Here is a 27,237-nt window from a genome sequence, read left to right as displayed (position 1 = left end):
CCAGCCCCCCAAAACAGCCGGTGCCAGGAAGGCCAGCTTGTCCACTCTCCAACTTTATTCACAAACACGGTGTCTTGAGCAGCTGGGGGGGAGGGCCCCAGGGTCAGCAGGGTGGGGGCAGCTGTCCGGGCTCCCCAGGCTCCATCCCCTCAGGGAGGGAGCGGCAGATCACGGAGATGCGTCGGCCCCGGGGAACCCGACGCTCCCCAAAAAAGGACTCTTCATCCCGAAGGATCTCATGGGAGAAGTCATAACGGGCCGAACCCCTGCAAGAGAAAATAGAGGCTGTGGCCAGGTGGAGTGAGGGCAGCCCCTGTTCCAGGCAGAGCGCCTGCGGTGGGGGGTAGAGTCTGCCGTCAGGGCTGAATGAGAGAAGGTGCTCAAAGTGCTGGGTGGGCATCTCAGGAGCTACTGGTGGGGTGGGGGCTCCCTGGCTGCCAGTACCTAAGGATGTAGAGGGAGCCCGGCTCCAGCAAGAGTTCCAGCCACTCCCCTGGCTCCTGGGTGTGCACCAGCCGCATGACGCTGGGAGACAGCAAGGACAGGCCAGCAATCGTGGATCCACAGAACTGGAAGAGGGGACACACTGGCAGGTGGGCTTTGGCCTGGCCGGCTCACCCCCAGCCGGGAACTCCAAGGCACTGGCCTCTGCCCACCTTGATGCTGTCCACGTGTGGCTTGATGTAGCCCCGAGGTTCCAGGTCCAGCACGTGCACCGAGGAGAGCAGGGTCTGGCCGGGGCCAAAGGCGGCTGCCTGCACACGCTGCAGGATGGACCGGCTTGCCTCTGACCAGCGTGACTTCTCTGTCTCTCGGAAGCCGTGGATGGCCTGCCCAGAGAGCTCAGGTCAAGCCTGGAAGCTCCCGGGGGGAAAAGGGAAACTGAGGCACATTGTGGGGCTGGGGTGGGTTGGGGGAGAGGGTGGTGGAAGTGCAAAGCAAAGGCCTGGTTTTTCCATCGTGACCCTTGACCCCACCCTCAACTTACAACCTTGGTCCTATCTACCCCATGATGCTGGGTCTCAGACCCCAACCCTGACCCATCTGGGTCTGGCCTTAGTCCTTTTTTAAAAAAAATTATTTATTTTTGGCTGAGTTGGGTCTCCGTTGCTGCACGCAGGCTTTCTCTAGTTGCGGCGAGCGGGGGCTACTCTTCGTTGTGGTGTGCGGGCTTCTCATTGCGGTGGCTTCTCTTGTTGCGGAGCACGGGCTTAAGTAGCTGTGGCGTCTGGGCTCAGGAGTTGTGGCACATGGGCTTAGTTGCTCCGTGGCGTGTGGGATCTTCCTGGACCAGGGATCGAACTCCTGGCCTCAGTCCTTTCTACCCACCATCAGGCTCCAATTCAGTCCCAGATGCCGTCCCTAATGCTGGCCCAGCTTCAATATTCACAACGTGATCCCACCCAACACCTGGTCCACCCCCAACCCGTGACCCTCCCTCACTCCCTCCACACCGTTTCCGCCCCTAACTTTGGTCCTGTTCCCCAAACACCCCTCAGATCCAGGTTCTGCCTCCAGTTAAGACCCTGCCCTCATGTCCAAAGCGCTCTCCCTGCCCGCAAGGCCCCTCAGCTTCCAGACGCTGCCCCCATTCCCAGGTCCCGCCCCCAGATGTAGCCCAGCCCACCCCAGGGCTCCACTCCCCGTCCCGCCCCTAACGTCCCAGGCCCCGCCGCGCTGTAGCTCCGCCCCCAGCGCCAGCAGCCTCACCGCGTCCCAGTGATCGTACTCGTATCGACGGCGGCGCAGCTCGGGTTCCAGCTCGTCGCTCAGTGTCTCCTCCTCGGCCGCGCTCAGGAAGCTGGGCCGTACCACGGCCGCGTCCCGTAGGCGACTTAGCACGGCCGGCCCCGAGCCCCGCACCCAGACCTGCCCGGGCACGCTCCACAGCGCCAGCCGCCCACTCCCGGCCATAGCCCCGGAGCCGGGTCGTGGAAGCTGCCGGGGTCAGGAGCACGCCCCCGCCCCAGAGCCATTGGCTGTGGTTACGCCGAGTGAGTCCAGCGATTGGCGTTCCTCGGAGTCCCGCCTCTCGCTCAAGGCTACTGGTTGTTACTCGTTTCGCCCTCTCGAGCTATTGGCTCTCCCCAGAATCCTCCTCCTCTCCCGCGCTATTGGGCGCCATCGCCCGCAGTGACTCAGACTACTGGCTGTGCCTAAAATCCGTCTTCCAGAGGGCGGGGCGGGGGTGGTGAAGGCTTGATCGGGCCGGGGGTCAGAGGTCAGGGGTCATAGAAGGATTGGGCCAAAGCTAGAGGTAAAGGGCAAAGTACAGCTAGGCTGAGATCTAGGGGTCAGGGGAGTGAGGTCAAGGCTGTGATTATAGGCTGGGGCCAGGTTTGTGGAGTTGGGGGATTCAGTCAAAGGTCAAAGCGAGGCGCCTCCCGTTCCCCCTCTCTTTACTGGGTCATTTCCATCCCCATACAAATAGGCTGGCTCCCAGCTTAAAAACAGGACATAAACAAAAAATCCTCTTCCTTTAATGGTAGAATTGTCATGTCACCATTTTGCAGCCCTTATTGGAATATTGGTGGTTCTAGACAAGGACTCTCATTCCCTCCTAACGTCATGAAAGAGGGACAACTGGATTTAATGTGCCTCCTGCTAGAAGGCACCCTCAACTGAGAGGTCATTTGCCAAAAAGCGGAACCTGAATCCGATCAGACTTGTATAGATTCATACACCAGGTTACCGGAAATACCAAGGACAGAATCGCATCATCAAAATTGAGACAGAGGGAAAGTCCACAAGACAAACAACGATGTTTCTCCAACAAGTGAATTTCAAGGAAAGAGAAGAAAAAGAGGGAGAGATTGAGAGATTAAGGGGAAACCTGCAGTAATAAGACACTTAGAGATTTATCAACCAGCGGCAATGCCTGCATCTTATTGGGATCCTGACTGGAACAAACTAGAAAAAAGAAATAGCGACAACCGGGGAAATTTTGACATGGGTTGAATATTCGACCATGGTAAGTGTTGTTATTTTTTTTAAGTTTGAAAATGATATTGTGGTTGTCTTTTTAAAGATTCCTTATCCTTTTGTCTATTTATTTATTTTTTTAATTTTTACAGTTTTTTTGTGTTTTTTTTTGCGGCACTGCTTGGCATGTAGGATCTTAGTTCCCTGACCAGGGATTGAACCTGTACCCCCTGCAGTGGAAGTGTGGATTCTTAACCACGGGACCACCAGGGAAGTCCCTATTTACTTACTTATTTATTTATTTAGTTTTAGCTGCGTTGGGTCTTCGTTGCTGGGGCCGGCATTCTCCAGTTTTGGCGAGCGGGAGCTACCCTTCATTGCGGTGCACAGGCTTTTCATCGTGGTGGCTTCTCTTGTTGCGGAGCATGGGCTCTAGGCACTTGGGCTTCAGTACTTGTGGCATGTGGGCTCAGTAGTTGTGGCTCACGGGCTCTAGAGCGCAGGCTCAGTAGTTGTGGAGCACGGGCTTAGTTGCTCTGTGGCATGTGGGATCTTCCCGGACCAGGGCTCGAAAACCCGTGTCCCCGGCATTGGCAGGCAGATTCTTAACCACTGCGCCACCAGGGAAGTCCCCCTATTTATTTATTTATAATTTTATTTATTTATTTATAATTTTATTTATTTATTTATTTATTTATTTATTTATTTATTTATTTATGGCTGCGTTGGGTCTTCGTTGCTGCTCACGGGCTTTCTCTAGTTTCAGCGAGCAGGGGTTACTCTTGGTTGCGGTGCGCTGGCTTCTCATTGCAGTGGTTTCTCTTGTTGCGGAGCATGGGCTCTAGGCACATGGGCTTCAGTAGTTGTGGCACACGGGCTCAGTAGTTGTGGCTCGCGGGCTCTAGAGCACAGGCTCAGTAGTTGTGGCGCACAGGCTTAGTTGCTCCACGGCATGTGGGATCTTCCCAGACGAGGGCTCGAACCCGTGTCCTCTGCACTGGCAGGCGGATTCTTGACCACTGAGCCACCAGGGGAGTCCCCCCCATTTATTTTTATTTTAATTTTTAAAATTTGTTTTTGGCTGCGTTGGGTCTTCGTTGCTGCATGTGGGCTTTCTCTAGCTGCGACAAGCAGGGACTACTCTTCGTGTGGTGCGCAGGTTTCTCATTGCGGTGCCTTCTCTCGTTGCAGAGCACAGGCTCTAGGGGCGCAGGCTTCAGTAGTTGTGGCTCACAGGCTCTAGAGCGCAGGCTCAGTAGGCGTGGTGCACGGGCTTCGTTGCTCCGCGGCACGTGGGATCTTCCCGGACCAGGGCTTGAATCCGTGTCCCCTGCATTGGCAGGCGGATTCTTAACCACTGTGCCACCAAGGAAGGCCCCCGCTAGTTATTTTTCAGTAACTTTTTTTTTGAATGAAAGATTCTTTAAATTCTGTAGTGCTTTATAATTTTCAAAAGTTTCACACACACGATTTCATACAATCCCATAATAACCCTTTTTTTAATCCCCTACGCCTATATTGCCCCTCTCGCCTTCCCTCTTCCCACTGGTAACCACTAGTTTGTTCTCTGTATCAGGGGTCCTCAACCCCTGGGCCGCGGACTGGCCTTTTAGGAACCGGGCTGCACAGCAGGAGGTGAGTGGCAGGTGAGCAAGTGAAGCTTCATCTGCTGCTCCCCATTGCTCCCCATCGCTCGCATTACCGCCTGAACCATCCCCCCACCCCCAATGTCCTTGGAAAAATTGTCTTCCACAATTGACTAGTTTGTTGTACTTCTTTAGATTCCACATATTAGTGATACCATACAGAATTTGTCTTTCTGTCTGACTTAATTCACTTAGCTTAATACCCTCCAAGTCTATCCGTGGTGCTGCAAATGGCAAAACCTAATTCTTGTTCATGGCTGAGTAGTATTCCACCACATATATATACACCACATCTTTAAAATATATATATATATATATTTTTTTTTAATTAATTAATTTATTTATTTATTTTTGGCTGTGTTGAGTCTGCGTTTCTGTGCAAGGGCTTTCTCCAGCTGTGGCGAGTGGGGGCCACTCTTCATTGCGGTGCGCGGGCCTCTCGTTGCGGAGCACAGGCTCCAGACTCACAGGCTTAGTAGTTGTGGCTTACGGGCCCAGTTGCTCTGCGGCATGTGGGATCCTCCCAGACCAGGGCTCGAACCCGTGTCCCCTGCATCGGCAGGCAGACTCTCAACCACTGCGTCACCAGGGAAGCCCTACACCACACCTTCTTTATCCATTCCTCTGTTAATGGACACTCTGGTTGCTTCCATATCTTGGCTGTGGTAAATAACGCTATGAACATTGGGGTGTGTGTACCTTTTCTAATTAGTGTTTCTGTTTTTTTCGGATATATACCCAGGAGTGGAATTGCTGGGTCATGTGGTAGTTCTATTTTTAGGTTTTTGAGACATAAAGATTCCTTATCCTTTTAGAAATATATACCGAAATATTTACAGATGAAATGAAAAGCTGGGATTTTCTTCAAAGTAATACAGTGCCATGGGGGGTGGGGGGGCAGGGACGAATCACAATTGGCCATGAATTGGTAATTCTTGAGTTGGTGTGATGGGTACGTGAGACCTCATTATCCTAGTTTCTCTACTTTTGTATACATTTTAAGTTGTGCCCAATGAAAAGTTCAGCGAAATGTATCCGATGAATGAAGCCAAATTAAAAAGTCCTCTGGGGCTTCCCTGGTGGCGCAGTGGTTAAGAATCTGCCTGCCAATGCAGGGGACACGGGTTCGAGCCCTGGTCCGGGAAGATCCCACATGCCGCGGAGCAACTAAGCCCGTGCACCGCAACTACTGAGCCCGTGCGCCACAACTCCTGCACGCCTAGAGCCCATGCTCCGCAACAAGAGAAGCCACCGCAGTGAGAAGCCCGCGCACCACAACGAAGAGTAGCCCCCGCTCACCACAACTAGAGAAAAGCCCACACGTAGCAACGAAGACCCAACGCAGCCAAAAATAAATAAATAAAATACATTTTTTTTTAAAAAGCCCTCTGAATTAAAATAAAAGAAATTGACCTCAACACACCCTCCAGCGACAGCCCCAGGTTCTTTGCTCTCCTTGACAGCAAAATTCCTTAAAAGACTTGCTTAGCTCCAATATTTTCTGGCCCCTTCTTTCTGGCTCCACTCCAATCTGGTTTTGGGCCCCCAAAGCACCGAAAGTGTTCTTATTTATCTGAGGCCACTCGTGATTTCCATGGTCCAAACGCCATAGCCAGTTCTCAGCCTGACCACTAACTCATAGACATGCTGAGGTCTCCTACATTTTTATTTCCAACCCTGACCCCAGACTTACCCATCCCCTGGGAGGTCTGGAGCACTTGGACATCAAACGTCCAAAACCAGCTCCTGATCGCGGCCCCCAATCCTGCTCCTCCCGAACTTTCCCAGGAATGTCTTATCTTCCCTTCCATCTTTCTAGCTGCTTTGGGCCAACGCCTTGGAGTTTTGGGAGATGACTTTCTCTCTCAAATTTCACATCCCAGCTGACAGCCATGCCTTTATTATTTATTTATTTATTTGAAAATTTTATTATCATTTTTGACTGCGTTGGGTCTTCGTTGCGGTGCGCGGGCTTCGCATTGCAGTGGCTTCTCTTGTTACAGAGCACAGGCTCTAGGCGCGTGGGCTCAGTAGTTGTGGCGCACGGGCTTAGTTGCTCCTCGGCATGTGGGAATCTTCCCGGACCAGGGATGGAACCTGTGTCCCCTGCATTGGCATAAGGGTTCTAAACCGCTGCGCCACCAGCGAAGTCCCAGCCCTGCCTTTAAAACCTGGCTAGAATCTGACCTCTCTCACCACGTATCCGGAGCCATCAGCCTTCCTCTGGGTGATGACAAGTTTCCTCACTGGCCTCCTGGTTTCTGTGCTTGCCGCTCTCCACCCACCACTCTGTGGTTCCTTTTTGTTCTTCTTGAAACCCTCTGTGGGGCATCTCCCTCCTTGCTCAGACCTACCAGGCCTTTTATGACCTGTATTCCTCCCCTTCCTGCTCTCATCTTCTCCTCTCTCCCCCTCACTCTCTCCAGCCACCCCAGCCTCCTCGTGCTTCTGCCCGTGTGCCAGCCACAGTCCTGCCACAGGGCCTTTGCACTTGCCATGCCCTCTGCCTAGACTGCTGTCTCCCAAGATAGCAAGCTTGCTCCCCAACCCTCACCTCCTTCAGGTCTTTGCTCAAATGTCACCCTCTCAGCAAGGCCTTTGCAGGCCACCCCATCTAAAACTGTCACACACACACCCAACCCCCCCCCCCCCACACACACACTCATGTTGCATACCTCTTGCGCTGATATTTAAAAAAACTGTCTACTCCCACAAGAATGTAAGTTTCTTCCAGACAGGGATTTCTGTGTTTTCTTCCCAGTAAGTTGCGGCCTCTGGAGCAGTGCCTGGAATGTAGGCTCAGTAGCTTTGCTGAAGTTAGGAAGCTGAAGGTCAGGGTGAAGGCACATGCGTGCCGTGGTGGAGGACGGAGGGAAGGTACCACAGCCGGGAGCAAAGTCTACAAAGATTTAATTTAAAATCACAGTGTCTCAGCTGGGATACCCACCCGGAGGGGCACCCCCAAATCCAGAGTTCCTCAAGGGTCCCCTCTAGGCTCAGTGTCGAGGGGTGGGCAGGCCTGGCGCCTCCACTTTCCTCCAGAGGGTGAGGGGCAGCTCTCAGGCATTCGCTGGGGCAGGTTCTGCCACTGCTGCCGCCGCCGCCACCGGCTCCTTCTGCACCAGCTCAGGCTCGTCCTCACCGTCCTGGGGAGGGTGGACCAGAACCTTGTCCAAGATGCCAAACTCCTGGGCCTCCATGGGGCTCATGTAGCGGTCCCTCTCCATGGCTGACTCTGCGGGGGAAGCAGAAGTGGGATGAGGGTGGTTAAGAGTGGAGACCCGGGGCCACGTTTGGGTCCCCAATCCGCCCAAGTCCTTCCTGTGTGACCTTGGCCTCCCTGTCTCTGTGCCTCAGTTTCCCCATCGGTAAAATACCTGTTTCAGTTTTGTGTGTGTGTGTTTTTAACTTGTTGATGTGTAAAGGCACATCCAGGAAAGGGTATGGATCATGGAAGTGGACAGTATGGTGACTTTCAGACTGAACCCACCCACGTGGCCGGCACCTAGATCAGAGCCCCCCGAAACCCTGTCGGGGCCATGTCTAGTCACTAACTCTCCCCACCCACTACCCTAACAGTGGCCTAATGGCATGGATCCGTTATGCCAGTTTTTGCCCTTTAAGCACATAACCACAGGGACTTCCCTGTTGGTCCAGCGGTTAAGACTCTGTGCTACTACTGCAGGGGGTGCAGGTTCGATCCCTGGTCGGGGAACTAAGATCCCCGCATGCTGCGTGGCACGGCCCCCCAAAATTAATTAATTAATTCAAAAAGTAAATAAACAAACACATAACCACAGAGCATTTACTCCTTTTTCCACTCAGCACTGTGTTTCTGAGATTCATCCAGACTGTGGACTGGTCCTCATGGCTGTACGGCATCCCACCTCGTGACTAAACACCACCACTGACCACTCATTCCCCTGCTGTCAGGCATTTCGGTATTTTCCTGTTTGGGGCTATAGGAATGGGACTGCATTCCTGACTACATCTTTGGACAGAAGCACTCAGTTCCCTCAGTTATACGCCGAGCAGAATAACCACGTGTCTTTCTGTGTGTTCAGCCTCAGTGCCTGACAGCTTTCGGAAGTGGCTGTACGGTTTTCACTGCCAGCTGCAGTGTATAAACGTTCCAGTGGCTCCACGCTCCCCTCAGCACTTGGGGGTGTCAGTATTTTCTATTTGAGCTGTTCCAGTGGACTGAAATGGTATCTCATTGTGGCCTTGATTTGCCTTTCCTGATGATGTCATTATTAAACATCATCACTAGAAATGATGAGCCTCTTCTTGACTTCTGTTTCTTGACCATTTGGAATATTCTTTGTGGGAGACCCTGTTCAAAACCTTGGGACCTATTTCATTTTTTTGTTTTGGCCGCGCCGCATGGCTTGCAGAATCTTAGTTTCCCGACCAGGGATTGAACCCGAGCCCTCGGCCATGAAAGCACGGAGTCCTAACTGCTGGAAAGCCAGGGAACCCGCTGGACCTAGTTCAATGAAGTTTTTGGGAGGCTCCTGTAAATGGGTCTTTTTAAAGTGCTCAGAACAGGGGTTCTCAACGGGGGTGGGTTCTGATCCCCAGTGGATGCTGGGCTATGTCTGGAGACAGTTTTGTCCGTCACAACTGGAGGTGCTGCTGGCATCTAGTGGGCAGCGCCCGGAGATGTGCCACACCTCCTACAGGGAGGCCTCCATCACAGAATGATCCAGCCCTGGTGTCAGCAGCACAGAGGTCCAGAGGCCTGACCCGTACGTATGTGTTGGTTACAATAAAAGGGAGCAGCTGGGGGCCTGTGTGGGGCAGGAGGGTGCTCACCGATCACCTGCAGGCTCTGTTTGGTGTGCTTGGCGTAGATGCTGTAGAGCTGCTTCTTGAGTTTAATGATTTCCTCCGCCTGGATGGCGATGTCTGTGGCTTGGCCCTGGGGGGACGTCCCAAGAGGGAGAAGGTTGGGATCAGCATCTGCCACTCACGGGGAGACTGGAGATGGGACTCGGGAGCCTGCCCTGGGCGTCGGCTGCCAGTTTTCAAGCAGGTGGGACAGGGCTTTGTGAGTCCCTCCACAGCCTGCTTCAACCTCACCGCCTCCAGGAAGGCTTCCGGTATTAACTCTATGTTCTTATTTTCTGCAGCTGGGGCTTCCCTGACCAGGAGGAACAGCCCCTCCCAGGGCAGCTAATTCCTAGAGATTTTGAACCGCTGCCCAGAGTACACTTTTCACGTGCAAAGCAGCCAATCCAAGCCCACATCCCCAACACCTCCTCTATTCTCACACCCTGGGTCACCATCCCCCTGCCCCATCGCCCCAGGGTACCAGACAACTAGGGACAGTCCCTACACCCCAGAGCCCACTGCAACTATTCACACTAGCCAGTCTTAAGCCTCGCTCATTCCTGCCCGCACAAACCACGATGGAGGCTCTTGCCTGCATTCTCCTCCCGACCAACCCTGGTGCCTCTCTCTCTGCGTGGCCCCCATGGCCTGGCACACTCCCTCCTCTTGGGATCTGTGAGTAACAAACTGTCTTTTCAGTGGCAGCCCTCTCCTGACCTCTTGGCTTCACTATACCTGCATATTAATAAAACCTACTTTTTTTGTTGTTGTTGGCCAAGCCACGTGGCTTGCGGCATCTTAGTTCCCTGATCAGGGATTGAACCCGTGCCCTCGGCAGTGAAAGCGTGGAGTCCTAACCACTGGACCGCCAGGGAAGTCCCCAAAACCTACATTTTAAAACATTCACACCCCCACGTGACTTCCGTCTGTCCGGCTGGTCTTTCTGTCTAGACCCCCACCCCCATCCCCACCCCCATCCCCAAAGCAGCTCATGGGGCCCAGCACTCACCCGGGCGCCCCCGGAGGGCTGATGGATCATGATGCGGGAGTTGGGGAGCGAGTGGCGCATGCCCGGGGTGCCAGCGGCCAGAAGCAGGGAGCCCATGCTGGCCGCCTGGCCCACGCACCACGTGCAGATGGGGTTCAGGATGTACTGCATCGTGTCGTAGATGGCCAGGCCCGAGGTCACCACGCCACCTGTGGGTGGACGGGGGCAAGTGAGGGGCTGTGCCCTCCTTTCCCTAGGGCAGCCTGTGGCCCTGGGGAGGGCTGGTGAAGCCCTTTAAAGCCGGGGTCCCAAACACAAGTACTACCAGGGATAGGAAGGTGACAGAAGCAGGTGACACAGGCCAGGTGGGAGCAAAAAATGAGGACTTGCTCGCGAGTGAGCTGACAGTTGCCACACGTGCATGTGGGCCCAGGGCAGGGGCCAGATCTGCCAAATTTTCAAGAGAAACTAGAAATTGGGAGCGTAGTGGCTAAGAGCGAAGGCTCCGGAGCCAGCCTGTCTGGGTTTGACCCCCGTCGCTGGGCAGTTTCTCATGTGTGACCTTGGGCAAGTTACTCAGACTTTTGGAGCTACAGTGCCTCCTTGTAGACTGGAAATAACTAAATAGTACCGATCACGTGAGGTTGTGTGAAGATAAAATGAGTTAAATGCCTATAAAGTGCTTAGAAAAGTGCCTGGCACAGTAAACGATCAATCAGGATTGGCTATTCAGGGAATTCCCTGGCGGTCCACTGGTTAGGATTCGGCACTTCACTGCCATGCGCCTGGGTTTGATCCCTGGTCAGGGAACTAAGATCCCGCAAGTTGCAGGGCACGGCCAAAACAAAACAAAACAAAAAGTTTAGCTATTCTCCCTTTTCTTGTGGGGGCAGGGTGGAATCTACCAATTTAAAAATCTTGACAACCAAGTCAGGTCGGTAAAAACGTTATTTGTGGACTTCCCTGGTGGTGCAGTGGTTAAGAATCCGCCTGCCAATGCAGGGGACACGGGTTCGAGCCCTGGTCCGGGAAGATCCCACATGCCACGAAGCAACTAAGCCCATGGGCCACAACTATTGAGCCTGCGCTCTAGAGCCCGAGAGCCACAACTACGGAAGCCCGCGTGCCACAACTAGTGAAGCCCGCGCGCCTAGAGCCCGTGCTCCGCAACAGAGAGAAGCTACCGCAATGAGAAGCCCGCGCACCGCAAGGAAGAGTAGCCCCCGCTCGCCGCAGCTAGAGAACATTTGCGTGCAGCAACGAAGACCCAACGCAGCCAAAAATAAATAAATAAATTTATTAAAAACAAAAAAAACACGTTACTTGTGAGATCAAACAGGCAGGTTCAGGTGCCTGTTTAAAAGCAAGGGAAGAGGCAGCTTTTGGAGGTTTCAAGGCATTTTGGGGGGGACTCTGAAGGAAGCTCTGCACCCTTTCTTGCTCCAGAGAGAGGACATCCCTGATTGGGGTCTCAGTCCCCAGGAGGACCCTGGCACCGGGGGAAGGCCCTGCTCACCGGGGCTGTTGATGTACATGTGGATGGGCTTCTTGTTGCTCTCCGATTGCAGGAACAGCAGCTGTGCGATGACCAGACTGGCGACACTGTCGTCGATCTGCAAGTGGGGCGGGGCGGGGTGTCCCCAGATAGGGTGAAGGCTTAAGGGAGACAGTTATGGGTCGGTTGAGGATGAGTCAGGGCACCAGAATGGGGGTCAGAGCCCAAGGAAGATGGATCAGGAAGACTTCAGGACCCAGGAGGTGATGTGGTGCGTGGGGGTGGAGGTGGGGGCGGATCCGGACCCAGGTGGTTTGGGTTACAGGAAGGGTGGGGTCAGTACACACTGGGCCCAGGAAGGGAAGGGGTAAGGAGGCTGGGGAGAGTGATTGGAGCCCAGGATTGGGGAGGAGGGTCATTGGTGAGGGAGCGAGTCAGAGATTAGGAAGGGAGAAGCAGAGGATTTAAGGAAGGCTTAGAAGAGGTACTAAGGGCCAGGAAGGAGGATCAGAGGGTTTATGTGCCCAGGAAGGGGGTGGTGTTGTCAGGTTGGGACAAGAGCGGAGCCTAGGGAGGAACGTCAAGGGGGGTAAGTCCGGGCATCAAGGACGTGTGAGGGGGAGGGGAGCAGGGGGTCTGGGCAGGCGCAGGGGAGGATCCGCGCACGGGGCACTTACCGGGCCCATGACGCACACGATGCGCTCCCGCAGCAGCCGAGAGTAGATGTCATAGGCGCGCTCGCCGCGACCCTGGAGGAGAAAGATGGGGGTGAGGGTCAGGGGCCCTCCGTGCCCCAGCCCTCTCACCCCCGGGCCGTGTCCCCGCCTGGCCACTGTACCGTCTGCTCCACCACGATGGGAACGAGCGGGAGAGCCCGGGCCGCCGTCGCGTGCAGGCTCCGCTGCAGGGCCAGGCTGTTCTCGGGTGTCCGCTGCGGGGGAAAGCGGGCGGCGAGGCGAGACCCCAACGCGGGGCACAGACCTGCTGCAACCCGGACCCCCCCCACCAATATTTGGGGCCACATCGCAGCGCAAGTTCCTCTGCAAGATGCCGGAACTACAACTCTCGGCGTGCTCTGCGCCCGTGGCGCTTGCTCAGGAGGCCGCCCACTTCCGGGAAGCGTGGGGGCACGTTTAGGGGTGGGGCGAGGGCGGGGCGGAACCTGAAAGAGTGTGGCCAGAGAAGGGACGCTGGAGCGGAGTCAGTAACTACTTTAAAGCCGCCAGTTTGAGTCTCTTTCCGAAAGAATCGTCATAGTTTTCTGCTCTTCCTTGCTTATTTCAAAAAATCAATTCCGGGGCTTCCCTGGTGGCGCAGTGGTTAAGAATCCGCCTGACAGTGCAGGGGACACGGGTTTGAGCCCTGGTCCGGGAAGATCCCACATGCCGCGGGGCAACTAAGCCCGTGCGCCACAACTACTGAGCCTGCGCTCTAGAGCCCGCGAGCCACAACTACTGAGCCCGCGTGCCTAGAGCATGTGCTCCGCAACAAGAGAAGCCACCGTAATGAGAAGTCCACGCACCGCAACAAAGAGTAACCCCCCTTCGCGGCAACTAGAGAAAGCCTGCGTGCAGCAATGAAGACCCAACGCAGCCAAAAATAAAATTAATTAATTAATTAATAAAAAATAGTTAAGGGGTGGTGGCGTAAGGGGAGAGTCCTGGGTTCAATCTCTACCCCACTACTTACTTCCTGGGGCCTTGGGTGAGGATCTGAACGTTTCATAACTGCATTCTCCTCACCCGACAAATGGGGAGAATCCTCTTCTGGTCAAGTGATTAGGTACATCATAAAAGTCTCTCTCTCTGTTACTTTACCCCCTACACACACACAGACACACACGCATGCACGTACACACAGATGCACACACACACAGGCTCAAAAAAATGCAGTCCATCTGGTAGACCAAGCCTTTAAAATTCGGTATTCATGACAGGAACACAATAAAAAATGGTGGGAAACCATGAGGGTTTCTAAACTTAAGTAATTCAAATGTGTGCCAGCTATACAATCATGAATAATTTTATTCTAAATCCCCTCATTTAAAACATTTAAATACATTTATTTTAAAATAGAAAATTTAAATGACTGCCATACATGGAAAAATGGAATGACATACCAGAAACTGAATAAAAAAGCACAGTGAAAGCAAAACACTGCTTGTAAGTGGGAGGAGAGGAGCCCCACTTCTCCATATGCTCCTGGTAAGCTGCCCTAGATATTCACAGCTGACTGCCTCAAAATGCCAGTAGAACCATCAGCTAAGCCCATCGGACCCCTGACCCATTTCTGCCAGTTTCTCAATGAGGCCACGACTCCATTACCCAAAGACCACAACTCTGTACGTCCCTATTTTTTACGTTCTCCCTTCACTGTCCAAGTTGGTTTAAAGTCAACTCTATTGAAGTATGATGTCCATTTAATAAAATGTATCCATTTTAAATGTACAGTTTGATGGGTTTTGACAAATCCATGGTGTCACCATTACCCCAATCAATACAGAGAATATTTCCATCACACCCAAAAGAATCCCCTGGGTCCCTTTGCAGTCAACCTCCATCCCATCCTCATCCCCAAACAATCATTGATCCAATTTTCTGTCACTCTAGATTAGATTTCTCTTTACTAGAATATCATATAAATGAAACCATATAGTATGTAGTCTTTTGTGATTGGCTTCTTTCATTCAGCATGATGTTTCTGAGATTCACTCGTGCCTTTGTGTATATTCATTGATTCATTCATTCCTCTTCATGGCTGAATAATATTCCATTGTATGGATGTACCAGAGTTGATCTGTTCTGGACATCTGGGTTGTTTACAGTTTGGGACTATTACAAATAAAGGTGCTCTGAACATTGGTGTATAAGACTGTGGGGAAAAAAAAGAAAAGAGGGAATTCCCTGGCAGTCCAGTGGTTAGGACTCTGCACTCTCACTGCCAAGGGCCCAGGTTCAATCCCTGGTCGGGGAACTAAGATCCCACAAGCCATGGCATGGCCAAAAAAGAAAAAGAAAAGAGAACTGAACTTTACCAAAAAAAAAAAGATTTTGTATGAGCATACATTTTTGCTTCTCATGGGTAAATACCAAATGTGGAATGGCTAGATCATATGGAAAGTGTATTTAACTTGGGAAGAAACTGCCACATCATTTTCCAAAGCAGCTGCACCATTTTATATGCCTAGCAGCAACCTCTGAGAGTTCCAGTTGCTCCACATCCTCAATATCGTTTTGTATGGATGAGTTACTGTTTTAAAATCTTAGTTCTTCCAGCAGGTGGTGTAGTGATATCTCATGGTGGTTTTCCTGTTCATTTCCCCAATGACTAATGCTTTTGAGCATCTTTTCATGTGCCTTGTGGCCATCTCTGTGTCTTCTTTTGCAAAGTATCTGTTCCAAACCCTTTGCCATTTTGTTTGTCTTTTTTTTTTTTTTGGTCGTGCCAGGTGGCTTGTGGGATCTTAGTTTTCTGACCAGGGATCAAACCCGTGCCCCCTGCAGTGGAAGCACAGAGTCCTAACCACTGGACTGCCAGGGAATTCCCTTGTCTTCTTCTTATTGAGTTGTAAGGGTTCTTTATGTGTTCTGGCAATAAGCCCTCTGTCAGATATATGTATTCCAAATACCTTCTTCCAGTTAATGGCATGCCTTTTCATTTCTTAAATGGTCCTCCTCAAATCTTGAGATGCTTCAGTTGTGCCAGAAGTCATGGTCCTTCATAAGCAAAATTCCCTGTATCCTCAATGTCTTCAGAGGTCATTCTCTTTACCTTCTCGCCCTAACAGATGCCTGGCTCTTTCCCAAGGACCGGAAGCTCTTAAGTCGTGGCTATTTTTTTCTCCAACTCTTTGCACTTTTGTGCCTCTTGTGATGAAGTGGGTGTCTTTGCCCCATCATTGCTCCTAACTCTCCCCTCAAACTCTGCAGCTTCGAATCTCAGGCCATCAAACAATTCTCTCTACTACCTGTCCTTGCTGCTTTGTCCATCAACCCTCAGGTCACCCCCTCCATTACTATTTTCCCTCCGGGTTCTTTTCTTGAAAACTCCTCTGGGCATAATTCTTAGTGACTTCAGGATCCACGTGGGCCAGGGCTTCCCAACATTGGCACTGTTGACATTTGGAGCCACGTCATTCTTGCTTGTGGGGTCTGCCCTGTGCATTGTGGGATGTTGAACAACATCCCTGACCCCTACCCACCCAATGCCAGTAGAAAACCCACCACCCCTAAGTGTGACAACCAAAACTGTCTCTAGGTGTGATCAAGTGTCCCCCGGGGGGCAGACTCACCCTTGATGGAGAACCATGGAGCTTGATGATCCTTCCAGGTGTGTGACTTTCAAATCCTTTAACTCTTCTCTCCCAATGACCTTGTCCTCCCCTCTACCTCAACCTCCAGCTCTCATGGTCTTATTTTAGACCTTGACGTGTACAGAAGTTGCATCCCTTTCCGTATTCTCAAACACTCCACTCATTGACCCACACTTCTTTTCTTTCCATCTCACTCCTTTTGGTGTTCCTGTTCAAACAATCCTTTAGCTCTGCTAGAACCTGTCATCCATGGATCATTGCCCCCTTCCCCTGTGCCCTCACCCAGTTTAGAGCCATGGTCTGTCATTACAATCCCTCCTTGACATATACCCTCAACTCCCTCCTCTGTCTCTTCCTTCATCCCATTGACCTGGCTGGACTTAGTTAAAGCCAACCCTCCATCCACTCCTCACCTGTACCTGGGCAGTCTTGCACACAGCCGTGCCGCCTGGTCTCCCTTGAGACTCTAGACCTCTAATCTGCTGCTCAGCACTCCTACCACATCCCCCAGTCCCTTCACTCACCAACTCTCTCATAGGTTAATGTCCTACCCTCCATCTCCCCTCAAGCCTCCCCCTTCCTCTTGACTCTCAGCTCTGAACCTCATGGCCTACCTTCTGCGAAAACAAAGCCACAGAAGAGAACTTCCACAGCATCCCAGAACACCTACCCATGTCCCTTCATCTGGGCTGTCAGCGTTGCCTTCTTCTTTGTTATTGTGACGGAGCTGTCCGTGCTTCCAGCCAAGGTCAACTTTCCACCTACGCCCTGGATTCCATTCCACTCGAGGCCATCGCTCTAACAAGTGTCTGCTTTCTCTCATAATGGCAGATGTCGCCTCTCTTCTCCATTATTGCCATTAGCTTATAGACATGTGATAATTTCTGTGAGATATATATATATATATATATATATATTTCACATCTTCTCTATCCACTCCTCTATCCACTTCTCTATGGACACTTAGGTTGCTTCCACATCTTGGCTATTGTGGATAGTGCTGCCGTGAACACTGGGGTGCATGGATCTTTTTGAATTAGAGTTTTGTCTGGATATATGCCCAGGAGTGGGATCGCTGGATCATACAGCAGCTCTATTTTTAGTTTTCTAAGGAACCTCCATACTGTTCTCCATAGTGGGTGAACCAACTTACATTCTGGGGGGAGGGGCACAATTTAGCCCATAACCCAGCCTTTGAGAGTGGGCTGGGAAGGGACAGGCAGAGCCTCTCCCTGTGGACCACAGTGATCTCAGCTTTGATGTTGAAGAGAAACGTTGGCCTTTGGGGCTAGATTTACAAGTCTGAATCTTTTGAACCTTAAAATCTGGCAGAAATCCCAACTGGCAATATGTCTCCCCAGTTTTGTCACCGTTCCCCTGCAGATGAATAACAGAAGGTGTGCAAAAAAGGTTAATCTCAGAATAACCATTGGGGGTTAATGGATTTCGGAAGAGAAGGCACTGAAAGATACATTTCACAGAACTTTCTCATTCGAGGGAGGAACAGGACAGAGGTTTGGTTAAGGAGATACTTCCAAGTTAGTTGTCAGATTGAGCAAAGAAAAATGCAGAATGCCCATTTCGACGTGAATTTCAGATACACAAGGAATCATGTTTTAGTGTAAGTCCATCCCATGCAATATAGAGGACACACTCATGCTAGAAATTATTCACTGTTTATCTGAAATTCAAATTTAATTGGGCATCCTGCATCTTATCTGGCAACCCTTTTCCAAACGAGTAATGGAGTTAAGCCACGTTAGAAGGCTATTGTGATGGAGTTTTTGAAACTTTGAGGCCACTTCAGGGTGTGGGTGAAGCAGAAACAGTTCACAACACACAGTGACCCCAATGAAAACCCAGTGCCACTCTTACAAGGTGCAACCCCCCCCTTCCCCCCTCCGAGGTGACCACTTCTCTGGATTTGGTGTTCACCATTCCTTTGCTTTTTTTTTTTAAAGCATTTTATCGCATATGCATGTCCCCCTAAACCTAAGGCAATATTAAAAATATTGGCCAGATCTTAACCCTTTAGCTGCTGGGTCGTGAAGAAGTCCGTAGGGTCACAGGGGCAAAACCAGGGTGCTCAGGAATGTGCTGGAGTGAGGGAGGCTGGGAGCAGCAGCTACCTACCAACCAGTTTTGCCATATTTTATCAACTGGTACATTCATACAGAGGTGTGCCTGCTGGGTAGCAGCCCTGCCCTAAATACTATTTGTTGAATGTAGCCTTTTTTTAAAAAAAATCATTCTATAAACAGATATACTGTTTTATGACATGGTTTAATTTCTTTCTTTTGTTTTTGTTTTGGCCCAGCACGATCTTGTTGGGAGTCATTCTCATTAATGCATGTCCCTGCTGTTCATTATTTTATGTGTCATCCATTGAATGACTACCCCACCATTTATTCATCTAGTCTACAGTTCAGGAATATTCCAGGGTTTTGCTCTGGCTAGCAGGGCTGCTCTGAATAATCTTGTACATGAAATCTGGATCCACGTGTCAGAGTTTCTCAGGGGGACGTAAATCTGGGAAGGGAGTTCCCAATCGTAGGATCCGTTCATTTTCAGCTTTACTGGACTGGTCACAAAGAGTCAAGCTCCCTTTCCACGGGGCAAGGTTGTTCCTGAGGAGCAGCTGCTTGTGCCAGAGACTACATTTCCCAGCCTCCCTTGCAGCTAGTTGAGGTCATATGACTTGTTTTGACCAATAGAAAGTACGCCAAAGTGAGGTGTGTCTTTCTGTACTGAGATGGTTAAGGATGCACTGTGTCTTCCTCATGCTGTCCTTTCCTGCTAGGGCTGCTCTGAAAGCCTCATGCTGGGCGGGTGGAAGCCACAGGTTGGGAATGGAGGCATCACAGACGGAAGGAGCCTGGACCACTTGACAGACTGCCTTCCAGGGTAGAAGCACACACTCAGTGGACTTAGCTTATGTAAGAAATAAACTTTCATTCTTAAGATACCGAGATCTGCTGTATTTTCTTATTCCAGCAATTGACTGACCCTGCCCAGTAATATATTAGATCATGTTAAATTGTTTTCCGAAATGGTTGCCCACCTCACATTTCTCTCAGTGAGGGATGAGCGTTTCCTTGCTTCTCATTCTCACCAATGCTTTTAATCTGCCAACTTTATTTTTAAATTTTTTTTCTTTTCTGGCCACGCCACACAGTTTGTGGGATCTTAGTTCCCCGACCAGGGATTGAACCCAGGCCCTTGGCAGTGAGACCATGGAGTCCTAACCACTGAACCACCAGGGAATTCCCTTAATTTGCCAACTTAAAAAAAAACTTTTTATCTTGAAACATTTCTGTTGCAAGAGAAAAGTTGCAATAAGAGTTCAATGAACTGCGGAGTACCTTTTACCCAAATTTACCAATCACTAACATTTTGCCATTTTCCCCTCCCCCCTCTCTATTTTTGAAGAACTATTTCAAAGCAGCTTGTGAGCATCATGTCCCTTCACTCCTAAATATTTAAGCATGTATCTCCTAAGAACTAAGCCACTCTCTTACATAACCACGATTCATTTGTCAAATTCAGAAAATTTCTACAGGTATAATAGTATTATCTAATAAACAGTCCATACTCAAAGTTCACCAATTGCCCAGTCATGTCCTTCATGGCCTTGGGCATTTTCAGACTTTAAATTTTTGCCTCTCTGCACCTGTAACCATGATTTATTTAAACATCATCTTTAAATGAACTCACTTTTCAAAAACGTAATTACATACATTTATTTCAGGAGGCAATTTTACAATGCTCCCCTAAATGGAAAGCTAGAAAAGTAAGCAAGTAGAAAGCAACTCTAAAAGCTTATACTAGTGTATATGCACACACACACACACACACACACACACACATATCTCAAGAAAGGGAAGTTAAAGGCCAAAATGCTAATAATACTGAGGATATATCTGGGTAGTTAGGGTCCTCATATTTTCTTGTATTTTAAAATTTTTGATAGTAAGTTTCTTTTCTTTTTTAAAAAACTCTACTGTTAAAATATGTCTTAGAAATTTAAATTGCACTGATTTCAATTTTCATGATTGTGAGCTCTTGGTCAAGCTTTGTATGTGCCATATATATATATTTTAAAAGCCTAATTATTAAATGAAGAACCCCCAAACAAAACAAAACAAAAATAAATGCTTGGGACTTCCCTGGTGGTGCAGTGATTAAGAATCCGCCTGCCAATGCAGGGGACACAGGTTCGAGCCCTGGTCTGGGAAGATCCCAGGTGCCATGGAGCCACTAAGCCCGTGCGCCACAACTACTGAGCCTGCACTCTAGAGCCCGCGAACCAGAACTACTGAGCCCGTGTGCCACGACTACTGAAGCCCGAGCGCCTAGAGCCCGTGCTCTGCAACAAGAGAAGCCACCACAATGAGAAGCCCATGCACCGTAAAGAAGAGTAGCCCCCTCTCACTGCAACTAGAGAAAGTCCACGCGCAGCAACGAAGACCCAACGCAGCCAAAAATAAATAAATTTATTTAAAAAAATAAAAAATAACAAAATAAAATAAAATGTTGTGTTAGTTTCAGATGTACAGCACAGTGATTCAGATATATGTATATATATATATGTATATTCTTTTCCCTTATACGTTATTACAAAATATTGAGTATAGCTCCCTATGCTATACAGTAGGTCTCGTTGTTTAACTATTTTATATATAGTAGTGTGTATCTGTTAATCCTAAACTCCTAGTTTATCCCTCTCCCCTTTCCCCTTTGGTAACCATAAGTATGTTTTCTAGATTCCACATACAAGCAATATCATATAGTATTTGTCTTTGTCTGGCTTACTTCACTTGTGATAATCTCTAGGTCCATCCCTGTTGCTGTAAATTGCATTATTTCATACTTTAAAAAATTATTTTATTTATTTATTTATTTATTTTGTTTGTTTCTGGTCTTAGTTGCAAGCACATGGGATCTTCATTGAGGCACATGGGATCTTTTCATTGTGGCACACGGGCTCTTTGTTGTGGCATTCGGGCTTCTCTCTAGTTGTGGCGTGCAGGTTTTCTCTTCTCTAGTTGTGGTGCATGGGCTCCAGAGTGCATGGGCTCTATAGTTCGCGGCACTAGGGCTCTCTAGTTGAGACACGCAAGCTCAGTAGTTGTGGCACGTGGGATCTTAGTTCCCCGACCAGGGTTTTAATCCATGTCCCCTGCATTGGAAGGTAGATTCTTTACCACTGGACCACCAAGGAAGTCCCTCATTCTTTTTTATGGCTGAGTTATATTCCATTGTATATCTATATACTACATCTTCTTTATCCATTCTCTGTTGGTGGGCATTTAGGTTGATTCCATATCCTGGCTATTGTAAATAGTGCTGCAATGAACATTGGGGTGCATGCATCTTTTCGAATTGGAGTTCCCTCCAGATATATGCCCAGGAGTGGATTGCAGGATCATATGGCAGCTCTATTTTAAGTTTTTAAGGAACCTCCATACTGTTCTCCATAGTGGCTGTCAATCACGCTGTTTTAAAACATCAATATGAAGAAGCCAAAAGGTGATATTAAATTTCTAGCCCAGAAGGGGAGACCAAGAATTGTTAGAGAGGCTCTGAAGGTACACTAGCATTCAACCGAGCTTTTCTCATTGGCTGAATCAGCCAGAAAGAGACATCAAAAGATACTGTCTTGGGACTTCCCTGGTGGTCCAGTGGTTAAGGCTGCATGCTTCCATTTCAGGGGGCATGGGTTTGATGCCTTGTCAGGGAACTAAGATACCGCATGCCACATGGTGAGGCCCTCCCCCCCAAAATACTAACTTTCTCCTAATGGGATCCAATGTTCTTTAAGGCCATAAAGGGGTGCATGTCCCACACTTTGGGGAACATTGCCTTCTCCTTGTGTGTGACTCTGGGGCAGCTCACTTGAACCTTTGAGAGCCTCCGTTCTCTCATCTGTGAAGTGGGAAGGCACATCACCCATTTGAGGGGCAGGGACCTTGGTGATTAAGAACAGTTACTTTGTTTTGTTTTGTTTTTTCTCCATGCCATGCAGCTTGCTGGATCTTAGTTCCCTGACCAGGGATCAAACCTGGATCCTGGCAGTGGAAACACCAAGTCCTAATCACTGGACCGCCAGGGAATTCCCTAAAAACAGTTACTTTTTTTTGTTTTTTGTTTTTCCTTTTTTTTTTTTAATTTGGTTGCGCCAGGTGTTCGTTGTGGCTCATGGGCTCCTTAGTTGTGGCATGCGAACTCTTAGTTGTGGCATGCATGTGGGATGTAGTTCCCTGGCCAAGGATCGAACCTGGGCCCCCTGTGTTGGGAGCTCGGAGTTTTAACCACTGTGCCACCAGGGAGGTCCCAGAACAGTTACTTTGGAGACCCAGGTTTAGTTCCACCCCTGGAGCTCCTGGGGTATCTGAGACAATGAAATGAGATAATGCTTAGCACAGTGCTTAGAACTGCTAATAAACATTAGCCCAGCACTGTCCGGTAGAAATCTTATGTGACTTACATGTGCAACTTAAAATTTTCTAGTAGCCACATCTTGGAAAGTAAAGAGGAACAGCTAACATGAATTCTAATGACGATACGATGCTCAGTGAAATAAGCCAGACACCAAAAAAAGACAAGTACTAAATGATTCCACTTATAGGAGGTCCTAGAGGAGTCCAATTCATGCAGACAGGAAGTAGATGGTGGGGGCCAGGGGCTGGGGGAGGGGGACAGAGTTTCATTTTTACAAGATGGAGAGTCCTGGAGATGGAGGGTGGGGATGGTTGTCCAACAATGTGAATGTGCTTAATGCCACTGAGCTGTGCACTTAAAAATGGTTAAGATGGCAAGTGTTATGTTCTGTGTATTTTCCCATAGTTAAAAGTAGGAATAAAACTTAAAAGAATTATAGTGAAGAAGGCTTCAAAATATGGGAGGCTGTTAATGGCATTTTAAGTGAAAAAATTAGGAACGACATACAACGGCACCCAACTCTTTGTAAAAAAAAATAATAATAATACGAGTGATTGTTTAAGCCGAAAACCCTAACCCTAACCCAATATTAACAGCAGTTATCTCTGGACTGTAAGATTATCAGCAAGTTTCATTTTCTCTTGTCAGCTCTTTGTCAGCCTCCTCACCACCCCACTGGCATCTACCTCCCACCCTTTCAAGCCCCGTGGGAACTGATCTGGGGTGATATGCCCATGTCCATCATGGACAAAGTCCCACCCACTGCTTCACTTCCGATGAGGTGAGGTCCCCATTCCCATCCCCCACCGTGCTGTCAAGTCCATCCTCATCCCCAAACCCATCCCAACATTGTTCTCCAACTCACCCCCAACGCTGTCCATGTCCCCGTCCCCATTTCCATCCCCAACGCCTTCCATTTCCAATGCCGCCTTTAGCCTCATCTCCAATCCCAACTCGGCCTCCACCCTCCACCCCAACCTGATCCCCAGGCCAGTTCCCAACCCTGAATCCATTCTCATCCCCAATTCCATCCTCGTGTCTATCTCAACCTCAATTTAGTTCAGCCCCAGCCCCCATCCCGCTAACCCTCTTCCATGAGGAGATGATTGGTTCCCTCCAAATGGCCACATCCTTGTTACCAAAACTTGGGAATATGTCACCTTCCATGGCAAAGGTGTCATTGAATTGAGGATCTTGAGAGGAGGAGATTGTCTCGCATTGTCCTCGTGGACCCAGTGTCATCACAAGGGTCTTTTTAAAATTTTAATATGTATTTATTTATTTATCTGGTGCACCAGGTCTTAATTGCGGCATGCAGGATCCATTTCCCTAACCAGGGATCGAAGCCAGCCCTCCTGCATTGGGAGCACGGAGTCTTAGCCACTGGACCACCAGGGAAGTCCCCATCACAAGGGTCTTTATAAGAAGGTCCAGATCAGAGAAAAGGGGTAAGATTATGGCATCAAAAGAAGGGATGATGCATTTTGGTTTTCTTTTCTTTTTCCTTTTTTTTTTTTTTTGTCTGCGATGGATCTTCGTTGCTGCATGTGGGCTTCTCATAGCGGTAGCTTCTCTTGTTGCGGAGCACAGGCTGTAGATGCACAGGCTTCAGTAGTTGTGGCATGTGGGCTCAGTAGTTGTGGCTTGCGGGCTCTAGAGTGCAGGCTCAGTAGTTGTGGTGCACAGGCTTAGTTACTCCGGGGATGTGGCATCTTCCCGGACCGGGGCTCGAACCCGTGTCCCTTGCATTGGCAGGTGGGTTCTTAACCACTGCGCCACCAGGGAAGTCCCGGATGATGCACTTTGAAGATGGAGAAAGGGGCCATGAGCCAAGGAATGCAGGCAGCCCCTAGAAGCTAGAGAAAGCCAGGATGTGGATTCTTCCCTGGAGCCTCCAGAAGGAGCCAGCCCTGCCCACACCTGGGTTTTTGCCCCATAGGACGCCTTCTGAACTCCTGATCTCCAGAACCGTACCATAGTAAACGCGTGTTGTCTCAAGCCACCGTTTGTGCTAATTCGTTGCAGCGGCCATGGAGACGCGTCACCCCTCCACCCAAGCTCTGGCCCTTCATACCTGCTCGCTGGTAGAGGGCGAGCACCACCCCCTCAGCACCCACACACCTGTCTCACCGTCCTGTTGCCCCCGTGCGCATGTGCAGTACAGGGTGATTTCCCAAACTCCAGGCTGCGCTGGGCGTGGGCACCTGTTACCGCCTTGCTTCCAGCTGCTAAACCCTTAAGCAAGATCCAGGAGAGCCAGATCCTGATGGCTGTGTCCTCGCCCAGATTTGACTAGTGAGGGACACAGGAGGCTGTCTGCTTCCAGCTGGGCTGGGAGAGGCTGTGGTGGCAGCAGTGGCGGTGTGTGTGTGTGTGTTTTAATATTTATTTTTTTATTTGGCCGTTCCAGGTCTTAGTTGCAGCACATGGGATCTTTAGCTGCCTTGCGGCATGTGAGATCTAGTTCCCTGATCAGGGATCGAACCCGGGCCCCCTGCATTGGGAGCCCAGAGTCTTAGCCACTGCGCCACCAGGGAAGTCCCAGTGGTGTGTGTTTGCTCTCCTGGTCCACCTAGGGAAGGAATTTGGGGCCAGGGCTATGTCTACAGGTGGGTTTTTTGCTGATCTAGGGGAGTAGAGAGCCAGGTCGAGCTTTTAATTCAGGCTCTGGAAACTTGTGTCACCTCTAAACGTGACATCTTTCTCATCCCTCCAGAGGATCTCGAAGGCGGCTCTCTGTGTACCTGGAAGAGTGTGAACATGGAAGCATTTTACACCTTGTAGATCAGGGATCCCCAACCCCCAGCCCGTGCTCCCCATCACTCGCATTAAAAACTGAACCATCCCCCCGGCCCCTTCCATGGAAAAATTGTCTTCCACAAAACTGGTTCCTGGTGCCAAAAATGTTGGGGACCGCTGTTGTAGATGATGATGGCGATGATGATGATCATGATGATGATGGTTTAATAGCCTCTTTTCATTCAGTGCCAACTCTGGGCTGAGGCCTCAGCCTACACAACCTCAATAGCTCCCAAGTTTCGAATTTACAGACGACCCTCGGGGTTTTCCTATATCCACCCCCCACCAAAATTCTTATTTACTTAAGATATTTTGTCAAATAACACCCCCTTTAAAAACCTAAATCAATTACTTTAAAAAAATGTGGTAAAATATACATAACATGAAATGTACCATGTTAACCATTTTTAATTCTTAAAGCCCACGCGCAGCAACGAAGACCTAACACAGCCAAAAATAAATAAATAAATTTATTTAAAAAAATGAAATGGGGTTTCCCTGGTGGCGCAGTAGTTGAGAGTCTGCCTGCCGATGCAGGGGACGCGGGTTCGTGCCCCGGTCCGGGAGGATCCCACATGCCGCGGAGCGGCTGGGCCTGTGAGCCATGGCCGCTGAGCCTGCGCGTCTGGAGCCTGTGCTCCGCAACGGGAGAGGCCATAGCAGTGAGAGGCCCGCATACCGCCAAAAAAAAAAAAAAAATGAAATGAATAAATACCATGTAAATAATATCAAGACAGTCTAGCTGGATACTGTTGCCTGCTGAAGGGCTTTTTAACAAACAAAGGGATTAAATGTTGAGGCATAAACATGTATTAGCACAAACTGAGCCCCTCTTCTGGAACTATTGAGAACTGAAAAGGGATAAGTAGATTTCTTGCCACACAGTTCAGTGATTCTAAATGCAGGGCCACCATCACCAAAAATTTTCTTCCTAGGGAAATGCTGTATCAGCTTATTAAATCTTCACAGTAGCCCTAAGAGGGAGGTACTGTTATTATTCCCATCTTACAGGTGAGAAAGCTGGGGCTCAGAGAGGTGCATTCACTTGCCCAAGGCCACACAACTTAGGAACAGGAGGAACTCAGAATTCAAACTCAGGCCTGTCTGACTCTCAAACCAGAGCTTTCCACAGCCCTGGGAAGCCAGGACTGGGGACCCCAGGCCCAGAACTCCACAGATTCCTCCCCTGAGGGATGCTTTGGTGGAAGCTGGGACACTCTAGGTGTATGAGGTCTTGTCCACCCAAGAGAAATGGCTTCAATCCAGCCTAGCCTTCCATAGCACAGACAGGAAGACTGAGGCACCCAAAGGAAGTTCTATCACCAAGGATTCCAAGGGAGCTGAGCGGAGTCCATTGGGGTAGGTGTGCAGCTGTTGGCCCTAATCTGGGAAGCAGCAGCGTGGAGCCTTGGCGATGTCGAGGTAGTAAAACCTAATGGTTAGAAGCTTGGAGTCTGGGGAATTCCCTGGCAGTCCAGTGGTTAGTACTTGGCACTTTCACTACGGTGGCCCAGGTTCAATCCCTGGTTGGGGAACTAAGATCCTGCAAACCACACAGTGCGGCCAAAAATAAAAATAAAAGAAAAAATAAATTAAAAAAAAAAAAAAAGAAGCTCAGAGTCTGTAGCCTGTCTGTTTTCACATCTTGGTGTCATCACCTTGCATGCTCTGTGCAAATGACTTTGCTCTCTGCCTCAGTTTGCCCATCTGCAAAGTGGGGATGGCAAAGTAGTCATCCAGTGGGATCATCATCATCATCACTTTATTTTTTTTTAATATTTATTTATTTATTTGGTTGCTC

At 49.7% G+C, this 27,237-nt stretch overlaps 3 protein-coding genes across 5 annotated transcripts in view; 1 reads left to right on the top strand and 2 right to left on the bottom strand.

Moving 5' to 3' along the window:
• Nucleotides 1–37: 37 nt before the first annotated feature.
• Nucleotides 38–1,981, bottom strand: ALKBH7 (alkB homolog 7). 3 transcript variants are annotated; one of them, XM_082621718.1, is made up of 4 exons: nucleotides 1,730–1,977; nucleotides 657–854; nucleotides 445–569; nucleotides 38–266 (listed from the first exon to the last, which is right to left on the bottom strand). In XM_082621718.1, the coding sequence occupies exons 1-4, from the start codon at nucleotides 1,912–1,914 to the stop codon at nucleotides 169–171; spliced, it is 606 nt and encodes a 201-aa protein (XP_082477844.1). In that variant the 5' UTR covers nucleotides 1,915–1,977; the 3' UTR covers nucleotides 38–168. The 3 variants fall into 3 exon arrangements, with proteins under 3 accessions (XP_082477844.1, XP_082477843.1, XP_082477845.1); XM_082621717.1 differs by having other exon boundaries at nucleotides 657–830; nucleotides 1,711–1,972; XM_082621719.1 differs by lacking the exon at nucleotides 445–569 and having other exon boundaries at nucleotides 1,730–1,981.
• Nucleotides 1,982–2,250: 269 nt separating this feature from the next.
• MLLT1 (MLLT1 super elongation complex subunit) overlaps nucleotides 2,251–27,237 on the top strand; it is a 120,577-nt gene continuing 95,590 nt past the window's right edge. The window contains exon 1 of the mRNA XM_082622746.1: nucleotides 2,251–2,971. Coding sequence (XP_082478872.1) covers nucleotides 2,969–2,971 — 3 coding nt within the window. The 5' untranslated portion in view covers nucleotides 2,251–2,968. The remainder of the gene's footprint in view (nucleotides 2,972–27,237) is intronic.
• CLPP (caseinolytic mitochondrial matrix peptidase proteolytic subunit) lies at nucleotides 7,462–12,970 on the bottom strand. Its single transcript, XM_082622748.1, has 6 exons — nucleotides 12,723–12,970; nucleotides 12,562–12,633; nucleotides 11,906–12,002; nucleotides 10,411–10,598; nucleotides 9,384–9,489; nucleotides 7,462–7,803 (listed from the first exon to the last, which is right to left on the bottom strand). Exons 1-6 carry the CDS (start codon nucleotides 12,906–12,908, stop codon nucleotides 7,628–7,630), a joined length of 825 nt encoding a protein of 274 aa, XP_082478874.1. The 5' UTR covers nucleotides 12,909–12,970; the 3' UTR covers nucleotides 7,462–7,627.

Source organism: Mesoplodon mirus, assembly GCF_964341445.2.
Source record: "Mesoplodon mirus genome assembly, chromosome: 5".
NCBI classification, from domain to species: Eukaryota; Metazoa; Chordata; class Mammalia; order Artiodactyla; family Ziphiidae; genus Mesoplodon; species Mesoplodon mirus.
This window is presented reverse-complemented; position numbering and strand designations above follow the sequence as displayed.

Bases quoted from the DNA above. Each gene is read 5' to 3' on its own strand.
- ALKBH7 (XM_082621717.1), bottom strand. From the start codon at position 1,914: ATGGCCGGGAGTGGGCGGCTGGCGCTGTGGAGCGTGCCCGGGCAGGTC. The intron at 570-656 runs GTGGGCAGAGGC...CCCCTCTTCCAG, and splicing joins CACACGTGGACAGCATCAAG to TTCTGTGGATCCACGATTGC. The intron at 267-444 runs GTACTGGCAGCC...TTTCTCTTGCAG, and splicing joins GGCTCCCTCTACATCCTTAG to GGGTTCGGCCCGTTATGACT.
- CLPP (XM_082622748.1), bottom strand. From the start codon at position 12,908: ATGTGGCCCCAAATATTGGTGGGGGGGGTCCGGGTTGCAGCAGGTCTG. The intron at 12,003-12,561 runs GTAAGTGCCCCG...CCCCACTTGCAG, and splicing joins TCGTGTGCGTCATGGGCCCG to ATCGACGACAGTGTCGCCAG. The intron at 10,599-11,905 runs GTGAGCAGGGCC...GTCCACCCACAG, and splicing joins CATGTACATCAACAGCCCCG to GTGGCGTGGTGACCTCGGGC.